Genomic DNA, 15,474 nt, shown 5'->3' with positions numbered 1-15,474 from the left:
GCATGGCGGGTATAAGAGAGGTGGTCTGATAGGTAGGAGCCACATTCTGCAGGCTAAGGTGCAGGCTCTAGAATTTCTTCTAAGAGCAGTAGAAGTTTTAAGAAGGGATGTAATACGACTTTTTAAAAAATAAATAAGTACACAAACACTGGCCTCAGTGGGTTAAAGAGGACAGACTGTAAAAGGGGTAAGAGTAGATGAGGGAAGACTATCATAGTCATTCAGATGGATGTTGATGGTCCGTTAGATGATGGTGGCTTTAATGCGGTGATAGCGGTAGAGATAGAAAGACATGGATGAATTCAGGAGCCATTTAGGGAGGCAAAATTCACAGGACTCTCATTCATTGGAGGCACAGGTATGTAGGACAGTGAAGAGAGGGGAATGGAGGTAGAAAGGCCTTGCTGTTGAACAGACCTCCAGATGGCTAGAGGCTGAGTTGGTTTAGAGAGCACTTTGGTATGCAGCCACAGTGAGAGCAAAGGCCTGAAACTCTGGGGCCAGACCTTGGTCTTTGCACCCGCTGCTCTCATCCTGTAACCTGTGTTCCAGGCGCTTCCTCCATCTTCTCTTATTTATCAGTATTATAATTAATACCCCAAATGAATGGCTGATTACAGTGCCTCATGATAGCATTTTGCTTGCTGTTTATCAAATATTTAGGTCATTAGTCTACTGATTCTTCTTTACCTCTGTGCCTCTGGTTGCTAATCTGTAGAATGAGGGTAATAGTAGATCCTATTTCTTAGGGTTGTTAGGAGAATTAGTGAGTTTTACAACATAAAAAGTATTTAGAATAGTATCCAGCACAGGAAATACTCAAAATGTTAGCTAAAAAAAAAAAAATTGGCAAGTTAACAGCCACCCTTTCAGATGGACAATGGGAGTCTTCATTCAGAAGGTTCTTATAATTATTGTAGTTAAGGAAATTTTCTTAACTTTATGACCTTATGTCAAAGTTGAACTTATTCAATCATAGTGTATTCTTTAGAAATTTTGCACATCATGGCAGCATAAGATTATTTAAAATGTCTTTAAAAAAAAAAAAAAGTTAGTGCAAAGGAAGAGTAATCCAGTGGAATTTAGAAACTGGTTTTAGTTTTTCTAGGTAATACAGATTTTATTGAATAAAAAGGTGATGGTTTTGTCTGCAGGTTTTTTTTTGTTTGTTTTTTTTAGGAACTAATTTCTTTTTCAAGTGGGTCTTAAAATTTAAGCCCCAATTAATTACATGTAGATTTCTGATCCAAGACTGACCTTGAAGTACTAACTCAAAGAACATTTGATTTTATTTTCCTGTGGCAGTTCAATAACATTAGACCTGTTGTCTTCATTGGTCCCTTTTCTTTAATCTCCAGTATCCTGCATATTTCTATTGTCCCCTTGATTACATGCTTTTGTGAGACAATTACCAACTGTGTGATTGCAGAAAGAATTACAAAACATACCATGAGCTCTCTGTAGGTGATTCTTGCAGATTTATTAGAACTGCCTAATAGTTTAGAAGTTCGTATAGATTGCTTTTTGCTAGTTCAAAAACAGGGTTGGTGAGAAAGAAAGCTCGTGTAGCTAACCTAGCATTGCCCTTGTATTGCGCCTGAGTAGGGAATCTGATAAGAGTGATTTCTTTTCCTTAAAACCAATTAAGCTTTTACATTTGAAAAAGACTGAGAAATTAAAGCCTGGTTTATAATCTGCGTACAATACAGATAGTGGCACTTCTCTGAATTATCACTATGATCCTGGCAAGCAAATATAAGAAACTACTTTAAATTCCTGCTATGTTAGATGCTGTAGCAGATTTGAATGGTGTTGACCATAATTCTCCATCTGTCTGCCTTAATTAGTTTTTGTATGGTGCATTTAATTGGGTTTCAGTCATTCCTTACAGAGTGCTAATCCGTTTGTAGGCGGTGTTCCCATTGCCATGCAGCTCTTCCTAGTCTCAAAATGGCAGCCTTTTTCTGAATAATCAAATGTTTTTTTGAAAGTATTTTGTAAATTCCCAGCAATAAATGCCACACACATACCAGGTCCCTGAGTGGCAGATCTGGGCTTTATCTCCCCTGATTTTGAATAGAGTGAGAGAAAGCACTGTGTAGTACACAAGAGATGCTCATCTATGGAATGAGTGAGTGAGTGAACAAATGACTTTCTCCTGGTGGTGATTTATTCGTCTGTCCCCTCCTTGATGTTTATGAGCCTTACAGGGGTGTCCAACCTTCAGCTCGTGGGCCACATGTGAATTATGTGAGGACTTTTTGCTTATCTGTGGTGATGGATATCATGAAAATTATTCATGGGCCTTTCCCCCCCCTCACTCATCAGCCTTTGTTAGTGTTTGTGTATTTGCTGTATGGCCTAAGACAACTTTCCTTCTTTTAGTGTGGCACAGAGAAGCCAAAAGGTTGGATGCCCCTGCAAGAAGAAGCTGTCCAAGAAAAGGCGCTTGGTTAATCCACCCCTCGTTTTGCCATCTTTCATTGACTCATGGGCGAGTTCTAACTTTCATGACCACGTTTCCCATGTTGCCTGGCAAAAGATATCGAACTTCTGGGATCTGAAAAATGTTGTTTGGTTATTGAGAAATTTAAATTCCCAGCATTTCAGTCATTTCTGAGGATGGCAGAACTGATATCTGAAGTCAAGACTGTATTAGAAAACTCACTGTGTTTTTGGTTAAGCTGGTCTGCAAGAGAAACATATTTCACTATTTTGATCAAAGAGTTAAGTTCGCCTCAGTTGCTGTCATCTAATTTGTACACATCTCAATTCATTTCTTTATTTCTCAGCAAAATAGTGCAAAGGTTAGACAATAAATAGTTGAAATTTTTGAATGAAATTTAATTACTTAATGGCAGCTACTTCTAGATGTGTGTTTTCTTTAACATTGAAAATTTTAAGAGACTTGAAAAAAAATTGCTTAAACATTTGCTTTCCACATGATTCTTAAACAAAAGATGGCAGTTTAAAAGTTGATTTTATTTATTTGCTCCTCCTCTTTAGACTACGGATTTATTCCAACAATGAAACAGCTCTTTGATCCTTTTATTTTTCAAATGGGTTTTTGGTAGGTACTGTTTCTTTGGACTGAGCTAGCAGAGGAGTTATAAGAACATTTTTTGAGGCAAAAGATGAATGAATATTTGGGATTAGGTACAGGGCTGAGTTTTTAAAAGACCTGGAGAAAATCATGTTGACAAATGAACAAATTCTACTTTATTTAACACAGCTGACTTCTGTGCTACAAATTTTTATACTTGGATTTTTTTTATCCGTTTATTTTTTTTAATATGCTGGTGTGTGGTAGCTGTTAACCTTAGTAAATTATTGGTAGTCTGCCACTCTGTCTGAAAAATGACCGGGAAAAAGACAGTGTGGTCTTTCTAGGTCACCCAAAATAGGAAATAGCTGTTTTCTTGAACATAAGACGATTTATTTATGTGTTCTTTAAACAGCTGAGGAAGTCACAGATCTCAAGAGGCAAGCAGTTGAAGAGATGATGGATAGAATTAAAAAGGGAGTTCATCTTAGACCAGTTAATCAGACAGCCCGACCAACGGCAAAGGTATGGAGTGGCTAAAAGTTTTCTCCTCCTTGATATTTCCTTTTTTAAATGTAAAAAATGTGAAATTTGATAAAAGGTACATCAGGACTGACTGTCCAATCTTAGGCTAAAGCTAATGTATCATAAAAGCTTTTACTTCCATATAAGCATGTTTTTTTTGTTTTGTTTTGTTTTTTTTTGTAGAGACAGAGTCTCACTTTATGGCCCTCAGTAGAGTGCCGTGGCATCACACAGCTCACAGCAACCTCCAACTCCTGGGCTTAAGCGATTCTCTTGCCTCAGCCTCCCGAGTAGCTGGGACTACAGGCGCCCGCCGCAACACCCAGCTATTTTTTTTTGTTGCAGTTCGGCGGGGCCGGGTTTGAACCCGCCACCCTCCGTATATGGGGCCGGCGCCTTACCGACTGAGCCACAGGTGCCGCCCCATATAAGCATGTTTTAAGAAGATTCTGTTTGACCCATGGTGAACCTAAGTCAGTATAGAAAGGAAGCCATGTTATTTTCAGGGTGCTATCATCTCTTCCAGAAAGACATTGATGTTAACTGTTGTACCAACAAGCAACAATTATTACCCTCTCTCTTTTCTTTGAGTCCTGATTCTTTTGCAGTTCTATTATATTTTATGTGCCAGGTACTGTTTTGGGCACTGGGGATGAAGTGATAAACAAAATAGACAAAAACCCTGGTCTTTCTGAAGCATCCAGTTAGTAGGGAGAATCACGTAAAAATGGGAGAACAGAACTAAGAGAGCTTTTGAAAAACAAAAGTGATTGTTTTTCATTAATTTCACAAACATATTTCAGGTCACTTCAAGGAGAAAATTGTGTCCGTGTTTGTATATCATGACTGTCTCGGGGATCTGTCAAGGCACTTTGAGTCTAGTTCAGTGCTTCTTACCTCCCTTTGTGTACCTGTTGCATTTAAGTAAGCCCACTAACAGCTTTTGACATTTCCTGGAAAGGTACTCTCTCTTTGTTCACTCTAATTCGGTAGGAACAGATGGGTTCTCCTCCTCCTCCTCTTCACGCTCCTCCTCCTCCTCCTTTTCCACCATACTTTGTGGTTTGGTTCTTTCTTCCTCTCAAGAATTCCCCTCTTTTGCTGCTTAAATGTCCCCTAGTGTTAGACTGTTGAGTACCAATTCCACTGGACTTTCTGAAGTTGCCACTTTGTCACAGGCAGGTGAGATAGCTAGGCAAGGCAGGAGGGGCCCTGGTGTGGGCTGTACATGGAAAGTGAGTTGGAAAGAGAGATGGAATACTCATCTCCAGGAGTAGATTTACTTCTTGAAACAGAAGCTTTGGCCAACCATGTAAAGTAGTTCGGGCTTGTGCCAGTGATTAGAAAGCAGTTTTCAAAGTGAAGGATAGAAGGTAAAACTGGAGGGGAAGCCAGTGTGTAGAGTGATCTGGTGCAGCTATCCCAGTGCTACTGTCTTGCAAGTGAGTGGAGAGTGGCATTGTTGGAGTCAGACCTTGGCACTGTCCACCGGCTTCCCATGCTTTTTTTCTCTTTTCCAAAATGGGGATTGCACCTGCCTTCTGACCACACAGGATTGTTGTCAGGGTCAAATAGAATAAAGTATGAAAACACTTTAAAATGCAAGGTCTGAGTGCCATCGTTGAAAAAGAATACATTTTTATGACTTTCCCATCACCATGATTATGGAAAGAATAAGCAAAACCAAAGTCTTAGTAGAAGAAAATGCAATGCCATAAAGAGAGAAAGTTAGTTTAGAAAGAAAGATGTTGAATACTTCTTAAAATCATAAGCAATCGATGTTCAGTACATGCTTTCATTTTCAGAATATCACTTTGTGCTTTCTCTTTCTTCTTGTGACTCTTCCAACAGTTCCACATTATTTAATGTCAATTCAAAATCTGGGAAGCAACTGAACAAGGATCAGTGGACAACTGGGTTTTCTCTGGTAATCACTAAACTGTGTAGATGTAATGCTGAATGAACCTTGAAGACATATGGCCACTGCATGCTTTAGGGCAGATGTCTTCCCCCAGTGCCATCATGGCTTCCCTGAAATGTCGCAAGTTGCAGGAATGTGTGGTTCAGGCTTTAGAAGGTGTGTGCAGTCCAAGGGCAGGCCGAGTGGCATGGCAGCATGTTGGGTGTGCCTAAAGGCAGGTTTGTTTAACTGTTACAGCTTGTCACCTGAACAGCTGACGCGCAGAAGTTAACCCTGCTGAGAGCACTAATTTAACTGCATTATTTTCTAAATTCCTTAGTGATGGTGTTGGTGCCAGCGTGGCTGAAATTAGTTACTTAGAGCTTATGACTGGCACTGAGGGCATGTGTATTACACACAAAACCTGGGCTATGAAAGCTGAATGTCTTAATCAAATTTGTACATGAGTGGCGACCTCTCTCACTTCTTTTCTGCTTCCCTTTTTAAAAATTGAAAGGAGATATTTTTCTTTTATTCTCTTTTTGAAGGAAAAGATTGTTGACCAACTGCCATTTTTTGAAGGGAGAGAATATATAGCCTTGCCTCTTTTCCAGTAATGAGATGCTCAGGGAACTCCTTTCACTATGTCCTGCAAGTTTTCTCTTTCTCCCTACTCCTGCGAAGGGAAGTGGTACAGGGGAGATCAGAAGTCTTTTCTGAACTTCTTTTTCCTGAGGGCCTCATGCTAAATTTTCCCTCTGTGAAATTAGTTGTGGGATCCACTGAAATTATTAGATACAGTAGGGCAGGCATATCTTACCCCAAATTTTATTTCAAGTTACTTTGTACATGGTGTGACCAGAAGAGAACTAGGCTTGTACTCAGGACACCTGACTGAGATACTTTCTCAAGTCTAACTTTCCTCCTAAGATGTCGTAGTCATTGGGCTACACTCCCTCGAGGGCCCTTTCCTACTCTGACAACCGATGATGCCAGCATTCTCTGTAACCCAGGTCCTTGGCTGGTCCCAGACTCCCAGCTCAGTCCTGTTAGACATGCCAGGCCCCCGTAAGCTGACCTTTGCCTAGAGCTGGTGGAGTTAAGAGATGTTTTCTGCCCTGTTGCTTGCTTGCGTCCTGCGCTGCCTTTGCCCTAGTCTTTGCTTACTGGTAGAGTCCAGCAACACAAGGGGAAATGGTTCATTATAAAAAGCTCTGAATAATTTAGACTCAAACTTTTGAATCTAGCATTTACCAGACCTTTTCTATGTATGGGGATGACCAAGAGGTAACAAAATGATATGTAGAAAATGTTAGCTTGCTTCCTTTTGCTTTGAATATCACTTCTAATTTTCTATTTAATGTGACTGTGAGCACTTAAATGTTTCATATTTTTCCCTAACCTTAAGGATAGACCTAATTTTAAAAATATACATACACAAGGTCAGACAATTAAGTTCTCAAACTCATCCTAGAAAAAGTCCTACCTACCTCATTGCTGAATATCACTATGGTCACCTTTGAGGTACTTCCCTAGGGAAGCTGTGCACTGATGCCAGCATCTACTCCACCCTTCAAAGCAAGTTTGGAACTCTTTTTCGGGAATGGCCATCAGGGCTGTTGTCGTACAAGTTCTGACACAGGTGACCATAGTGATATTCAGCAATGAGGTATATAGGACATTTTCTAGGATGAGTTTGAGAACTTAATTGTTCGACCTCATAGTCACATAGTCATACGTATCTCCAGTTTAAACTACCAATATTTTTGCCATGTAAAAATCATTGTTTGGTATCTTAAAACTGAATTACTCTGTAATTGTTTTTTTAATTGTAGCCAGAATCTTCAAAAGGCTGTGAAAGTGCAGTGAATGAACTAAAAGGAATACTGGTAAGAATATATCTTGGTTTATTGTTTAGTTAATGGGGAAAAGAAAGGAGGATATTTTTAAAATTTGTTTGTTTTTTTAATTTTATTATTGGGGATTCATTGAGGGTACAAAGAACCAGGTTACATTGACTGCATTTGTTAGGTAAAGTCCCTCTTATAATTGTTTCTTTTTAATAAGTAATTATTTTTGGTCTGTTTTCTTCCCATTTACAATTAGTCTTGGTTCTTCTGCCAGTTCGCACGATTGCACTTAACGGTTCCTCCATCATTTGTGTTAATAATGCACCAAAACACATTGTGCTATTTCTGTTCTAAAAGAATGGTTACACTTTCACCAAATGCATCGTTTCCTGTTCTTGTCCTCCGATGCTGGCATCACAGCTGAAATCAAGTGTCTGGGCATATGCCGGAATCTGTACATGAGTAATAGAATCATAGAAATCTGATAGATGTCTGGTGTTTTATTTGGGCAGTGCTTTACTTTGAGGCATGAAAGTGGAGTTCTTGACACCTAAATGCAAATCTGAGCTCCTACCCAAAAATGTTAGTATCAGGGTCACAATCTGCCTTTTCTCACAGTTGAAACAATTATTTGACGATGAATTAGAGAATAAAGTAAGAAGCCCTTTCTTTATGTTACTAATTTCATTTTCTAAAGGTAATTCATATCCGTTGGAGAGCATGATTCATGGCCCTCTCCAGTCGTACGTCTGCTTTTCAAAGTGTGAGCTTTTACCAACGGAATACATGGTATTACCCTCTCCAGCAACTGCTGTCCCCAGAGACAAATGCCTCACTTAGAAAATGTTTGAGATACTAAGAGCTCTATTTTCGGATCCCATTACAGCCCCAGTTATTATGCACTGTAAATCAACAAACATGGGGGCGGAGGTATAGGCCTAAATACTCCTGTGTTTGTTGTTACTGTGCTAATTATGCATTGCATGTAGACATCCACATAATTGTGGTAAACAAGATTATTTTCATCAAGCATGTCTTTAAACTGTAGACTTAACTCAGAAGGGCTTAATTAATTGTTTGCTTTAGTTTTAAGTGAGTGGGATTAGTACTGCGGGAGAGGTGTATCACTGGCTAACAGTGGGGGTCTACCTACAGAAAAAAGTCTTAAAACCATTGAAAGGTATGTGTGATTATTATCTAATGGACCCTTTGATCTGAAAATTTTGTTACCCAGAGTTCCTGTAAGGAGAACTCCCTGTGACAGCGCCTTTTGTTGTCCTTACATTATAATGCTAACTCATGTCCAGAAAGATATTTCCTGGGACTCAGTTCTGATCATCTGTAAACGAGTAAAACCACCACTAAGTTTGACTTTTTAAAAATTAGGTTTATTTTAAAAATCAGACATTTATATGAAATGCATATGATAATACTTGATTGTCCAAGGTATCCCATTCCCTGATAATGCTGAATGATAGCAAGGTTATTAAATTACAGCATTACTCTTAAATATCTTATTCACCATAAATTTGTCCCACTTCAAGGAAAGAAATTTGAAATAATTTACAAATTATAAAAATTTTAAAAATATCCTTTTATTCTGCAAATTGTCCCTGTCCTTCTTGCCCTGGATCTACCATTAGATCTCTCTGCCTAACCTAGCATTAATGTATCACCAATGGTTATTATTCTGACAATATTGTTTCTTTGCATTAGGTTTTCCTAAAAAGTGAAACTCATGATCCTCTCTCCTACTCTTCTTTACCAAATGATATCTAGTATCTTTGTGAGGGAATGGACCATTTGTGACAGGAAATTGCCCTGGGCCAACAAATTTTACAATCTTTTAAGCGGGAGGAGAGGAGAGAAAGAGAGTAAGGCAGAAAGAGAGAAAGCCCCCAGTTCAGTCTGCCAAACAGACAGGTCCTTACTGGTGCTTTTGCTAAAGTTCACACTGTTTGGATTATCGAAGTTAGTACCCAGTAAAGCACATGATGCCAACCTCACAGTCATGGCACGTAAAGAACCACTATGACAGAACAGGAAAGCCTACACTTCTGTGCTGAAGTGGAAAGCCAGCACCTGTATCAGGAGATACCAAGAAACACCACGTTCAGTTCTGTTGCAAAACAGAAACCAGGAGGAAGCTCCATGTGGGGTAATTTGGCTGAAATGGAATGTGACTCATGTTGTAAAACTTTAAAATTTGGCCTACTGCTGAGTTAGTGCACATTTGGAAAACTAGTCTCCGGTCTGGGGGAGTTGGAAAATCCTATTTGATTTTTTGAGTTGTGCAATTTTCAAGCCAATTTTTAAAGTTTCAATGTTGACTCACTCATGTTTCCAAACCTACTTCCACTTAATTTTTAAAGCTCTGTATTTTGTAGATAATATACATATAGTCCATTTTTCATAGTTACATGAGGGTTTGTGCTATGGAAATGAAACCTCTTGAGTCACCCCCATCATTTAAAAGCCACTGTTAAGTCAGGCATAGTGGCTTGTGCCTGTAATCACTGCACTTTGGGAAGTCCAGGGTGGGAAGAATGCTTGAGGTCAGGAGTTTGAGGTTACAGTGAGTTGTGACAGAGCCACTGTGTTCCAGTTAGGTGACAGATCACAGATCAAAACCCTGTGTCTAAAGAAAGAAAGAAAAGCCACTCTAAGTTGACAATGGTGATTTCTGAAAAATAAAAAGGTACAAATTAAACTGAAAGTCTCCTCAGCTTCAATTGCCTATAAATCAAAGAAACGAAAGAAAAGGGGTGGCACCCATAGCTCAGTGGGTAGGGTACCGGCCATATACACCAAGGCTGGCGGGTTCGAACCCGGCCTGGGCCAGCTAAACAACAATGGCAACTGCAACAAAAAAATAGCTGGGAGTTGTGGCGGGTGCCTGTAGTCCCAGCTACTTGGGAGGCTGAGGCAAGAGAATTGCGTAAGCCCGAGAGTTTGAGGTTGCTGTGAGCTATGACGCCACGGCACTCTACCGAGGGCGATACAGTGAAAGTCTGTCTTTAACAAAAAAAAAAAAAGAAACAAAGAAAGACTTTTTTTTTTTTTTTTTTTTTTTTTTATTGTTGGGGATTCATTGAGGGTACAATAAGCCAGGTTACACTGATTGCAATTGTTAGGTAAAGTCCCTCTTGCAATCATGTCTTGCCCCCATAAAGTGTGACAGGTCTTTTTCAAGCCTTTTTAGTTTTTCAGAGTACCTATAAATTGCTAAATAGTTAATTTTGCCACCTGACAGATAAATCAGTATTACGAATATTTTACTAGCATGTAGACTAATATTGTTAAATGATCATAGTGGTTTAAAGCAGAAAAAGAGTACTGGTTTGGGAATTGGAAGATCTAAGTTCTAGGTCTAGCCCCATCACTGACTTAGCGAGGAACCTGGCGGAGAGGTAGAGCATCACTGAGTTTGAATCTCTTACCTGTAATAGGAAACTAAGATAATCCTGTTTTATTAGCTGAGCTCTTCATCCTTTCAGTTGAGAGTCATGCAGAAATCTTTTTTTCCTCCATTATCACCTCTGTATTTTAAATTTTACTGATATATTAGCTGAATCAACCGTTATCTGTCAGTAAATGGAGAAAGAAGCTTGAGAATCAAAGCTTAGAACTTGGAAAATGGACTCCTTCAGTGTCATGTATGAGGGGTAGTAGCTTACTACAGTCAGGGATTTGGGGAAATAATGCTGTTGTCCAAATGAAAAACTAGAGGATATTGTGAAACACAAATTCATTGGAAAAGGAGACTCTTGAGAAGTTACATATGTATTGTGTATACATAAACCCCTTCCCCTGTCCTTAAATTAACTCCAGCCATTGGGAAAAACCAGGGTTTTCTTGACATTTAAACCAGGTGACAATTTTACAGCTTATTTTAATAGTGATTAAGTTTTTAAATATCTAAGTTCAAATGATACAGATGGTAAGTTTTTAGAAATTATATACAAATGATGTGGAAGTGGTTGTTCTAGTGTATTTTTACAAATGTCTCTCAAGTGAGCTTAGCTCTGTTTTCTTTACCTCGTCAGTGTCAGCCATACCTAACTTTGTGATTCTTCTGCGAGTAGATACAGATCTGCAATGTTAAAGAAACCGAATCTTGTCATTTTATTGATTATAAAATAAGCTGTTAGAGTGTTACATGTCATGTGATTATTTCCTTTAACATATTCTATGGATTTTTGCAGTAAATGAAAAGCAGGCCAGGTGCAGTATCTCACGCCAGCAATCCTAGCGCTCTGGAGGCCGAGGCAGGTGGATTGCCTAAGCTCAGGAGTTTGAGACAAGCCAGAGCAAGAGCAAGATCACATCTCTACTAAAAATAGAAAAACTGTCTGGGTGTTGTGACTGGTGCCTCTAGTCCCAAGAACTTGGGAGGCTGAGGCAAGAGGGTTACTCAAGCTCAAGAATTTAAGGTTGCCATGAGCTATGATGATGCCATGGCACTCTACTCAGGGCAACAGAGTGAGACTCTGTCTCTCAAAAAAAGAGAAATAGATAGATGGATAGATAGATAGATATCAAAGGGGAAAATATTATATGCCTGATTAAAATATGAGCCTTATCTAAGTATTTTGCACATCTGTTGATTAGGCAGCTGACAGCAAAATATACTCTCATAATTTTGTTAGCTAATAATCCTCCCTATGATGGCAGGGTGCTTTCCATACTTTAAGCAGTTAGGGGGAAAAAACTTTCCTCAACAAAACAACATAACCCATATTATGTGAGATTTGTAACTATCTGATTTTGTAAGCAACCCTTTTTGTTATTTTTTAATGAAGAAACATGGGTTACTACCATTTATAGCCAATAGAATTCTCAGAATCCTTCAGGAAGTCAACAGGAAGGGAGCAGGATTAAGACAAGCCCTCCGTGAGTTCAGCTATCACAAAGGCTGATGAGGTTATTAGCCCTGATGGACAAAAGCTGCCTTCTGACTCTGGCGTGAAGTCTGGCGAGTTGTTCCAAATAGAGTTCTTATTTCTTCTGATCAAGATCATGGTTCTCATGCCTTCCCTCTCAACTGCTGTTCAAGCCTGTGGCACATTTGAAGAGGACCATTTCAAAGAAACAGTGAACATTTCTTACGGGGAAAAAAACCCCCCTTGTAATGCTGAAGTATTAAATTCTTAACATATAATTGAGAAGAAGTATATCACCCACTATTTTGTTCCAACACTTGACTAGTTTTGGAGATGGCAAACCATCGCTTTCCTTCCATAACACATGTGTCCTAGAAGAGTCAGGACGGGGACCGCTGCGTGGGTCTTTCTGTTTTCTTGAAAGCCAGTATCAGTTGTAGCAGGAATACAGCTTTGTGGCTTCTCTTGTTTCCTTTAGTATCTTCTGGGCACTGAAAAATACATTCACTGTCTCCTCTATTAGTAATTTGGAATTAAGAGGCCGACCCTTGTTTGCCTCTCCGTATGATTATATCTTTCCCATTTCGCACTGAAGTCGAGGTGTGCTCAGGGCAGCCCTTTGGGGCGGCCACCGGAGAGCATCGTGTGCCTCCTTTGGCAGCCATGACACACCATTGACACCAGGCACACAGCCAGGGTCCCTCTGTGAAGAATCAGCCACACAGCTTTCAGTGCCGCAAGGATTTGGGTTTAGTAGCTCACGTCTGCCACATCAAGATTTTCTTTTAAGGTGAGTTTAATATATCCATTCTCTTCTCTAGCCAGTCAACACGCATCAGAATCTTAATCATCGTTATGTAGGTGCCTTCCCCTGGCTGAATTTCACGTAGTAAGCTCATCAAGAGGTATTTTTACTGTTCTTTTGATGTAAACGCTAGCATCTGTATCATCAGCAGCATCTTCTTAAATGATTCAACACTCTGTGTTGTGGAAGATACGCACACTAAATATATATATCATAGATATCTATATATAGCGAATTTGTTTTATTTCCTAATTCCATTCAAATTCTGGTAATGTTTTGGTGGTTTGATTTTATATTCTTTCGTATATTGTACTAAGACATTAACCTTTTTGTTTTTGTTTTGTTTTTACTTTAGGGGACACTTAACAAATCCACTAGTTCAAGAAGCTTAAAATCTCTTGACCCTGAAAACAGTGAAACTGAGTTAGAAAGGATTTTGCGGCGCAGAAAGTTGACAGCAGAAGCAGATAGCAGTAGTAAGCTGGCTTAAATTCTCCACAGTCCTGCTCTTCATCTCTGACACATCTTCCTTCAAGTTCCTTTTTACATATGAAATCTTTTAAAAATTATTAAAGTATTTGTTTTTAATGTGAGTGAGAAGTATTGGATGGGCAAAGGTATTTGTGAATGTCTCCTAAGAGCTGGTATGCATTTTCATTTATTGGTACATTTGTTCATTTATTTTAGGTAATTAGGCATTTATAGATCAGATAGTTTAATTCCAGATGCCCGTGTAAGGACATTCAGAACAGAGTTGGGCAACAACATCAAGTACAGGCCCTGAACTAGACCATCTGAGTTTGAATCCTAGTTCTGTCATACACCCGACTGGTGCCTCAATTTATTCATCTATAAAGTGAGGACAATAAAAACGCTATTTCGTAGGATTATTCTCTAAGTCACTATATGAAAAGTGCTTAGCACTGTGCCTGGCATGAAGTAAGCACACAATAATTAGTAGTTATAGTAGTAATTACACATCAGTTACAAATTCAGGGAAATCATCTTTACTCTTTACAGCAGTGGTTCTCAACCTTCCTAATGCCACGACCCTTTAATACAGTTCCTCATGTTGTGGTGACCCCCAACCATAAAATTATTTTTGTTGCTACTTCATAACTGTAATTTTGCTACTGTTATGAATCGTAATGGAAATATCTGATATGTAGGACCCCAAAGGGGTCATGACCCACAGGTTGAGAACCACTGCTTTATAGCCATTTAGATTATTATCTCTGTCTGCGAACCAACTGAGCGAGAAATTCCAGCTCTGTTACCAACTCTGATATACTATCTGAACAAGTCTTGAGTTCACCGTTTGTATTTGTGCCACATTAAGTGTGTATTAGGCTTCAGGATCTGTTCCAGAACTATGTATGTCTTCAGTTGTTTTCATCAGCTTGATCAGAAGGAGTCAACAGAAATCTTTATGAGGCTCTTCTCTTGTGGCCACATAAGAGGCTGACTTTGAAAAACTATTGTAAAGTAAAAGAAATAAACAACTGTAGCTAATGGACTGAATCTTTTAGAATTAGCTCAGTCAGCTCTAAATAGTCAATCATAATAGTTTAAATCTGGAAAATATTGAGTAATACTGACCAAATTTAAGTTGCTAGAATATTAAAGATGGAGTTTTGATAATCCAACTCTAAGTTATCACATATAGATTACTCAGACAATTGAGTAAATTGATTTCTTGAATTAAAAGCAGCATAATAACAGCCAAATTCTTATTATAAAAAGAATTGTTTTCTTCTTATTGTTTTTTTCTTGTAAAAAGTTCAGACATTCAGTTTTTAGTTTCTTCTGGAAATTATGTCATCAGAATCCTATAAGAATTCCCTCCCACTGGAAATAACTACTTCTTGGAAAGTTGGGGGCGTGCCCGAAGACGTATCCTTCTTAGGATTGCTCTGCCAGCATTGAGCATCTATGCAGCCTCCATGTGCTTGTTATTCATTTTGCAACTTAATCAGTGCCTGAGTCATCTCTTCCATTGTTCCATTTTGGGGGCTTTGTGAATGCCATCGTAATGCTCTGCCATTTACATTTTGCCTTTTGTCACTGACCTTTTGGTTTTTCCAGAAACATTCTTACTTCACTCATGAATTTGGCTACACACGTGCAACCCTTACTGTTTCAACATTTCAGTGGAAGAAATGAAACATTGTCATTTTAGTCAATATGGAAATTGGGCATTTCCAATAGCAGAGAAAGGAACACATTTTATAGGCATGGTTAGGAGCTTTCATTTTATTTATTGTATTCCACCAGGATACAGATGCTCAATTTCATATTTGAAAGAAGTTAGAATGAAAGATTCAGTAGAACCATTAGTACATGAGTAGAGAAATAAGAGCTGTCATTGGTGAGCTAGAGAGGTAACATATGCTGAGGGAGTGCTTTGTAATTAAGCAGAAATTTTTCTTGAGCTTCCTAATTGCCAAAGCAAAGAAAAGGGAAGGGGG

At 38.9% G+C, this 15,474-nt stretch overlaps 1 protein-coding gene across 3 annotated transcripts in view; it reads left to right on the top strand.

The window, feature by feature from the left end:
- SHTN1 (shootin 1) overlaps positions 1-15,474 on the top strand; it is a 115,723-nt gene that overhangs the window by 73,217 nt on the left and 27,032 nt on the right. For 2 of the 3 annotated variants that reach the window (XM_053583832.1, XM_053583831.1), the window contains 3 exons: positions 3,459-3,568; positions 7,304-7,357; positions 13,362-13,482. In XM_053583832.1, the coding sequence (XP_053439807.1) occupies positions 3,459-3,568; positions 7,304-7,357; positions 13,362-13,482 (285 nt within the window). The remainder of the gene's footprint in view (positions 1-3,458; positions 3,569-7,303; positions 7,358-13,361; positions 13,483-15,474) is intronic. The other variant, XM_053583833.1, reaches the window with a different exon arrangement.

The sequence above is a fragment of the Nycticebus coucang genome, chromosome 3, assembly GCF_027406575.1.
Source record: "Nycticebus coucang isolate mNycCou1 chromosome 3, mNycCou1.pri, whole genome shotgun sequence".
NCBI lineage: Eukaryota > Metazoa > Chordata > Mammalia > Primates > Lorisidae > Nycticebus > Nycticebus coucang.
This window is presented reverse-complemented; position numbering and strand designations above follow the sequence as displayed.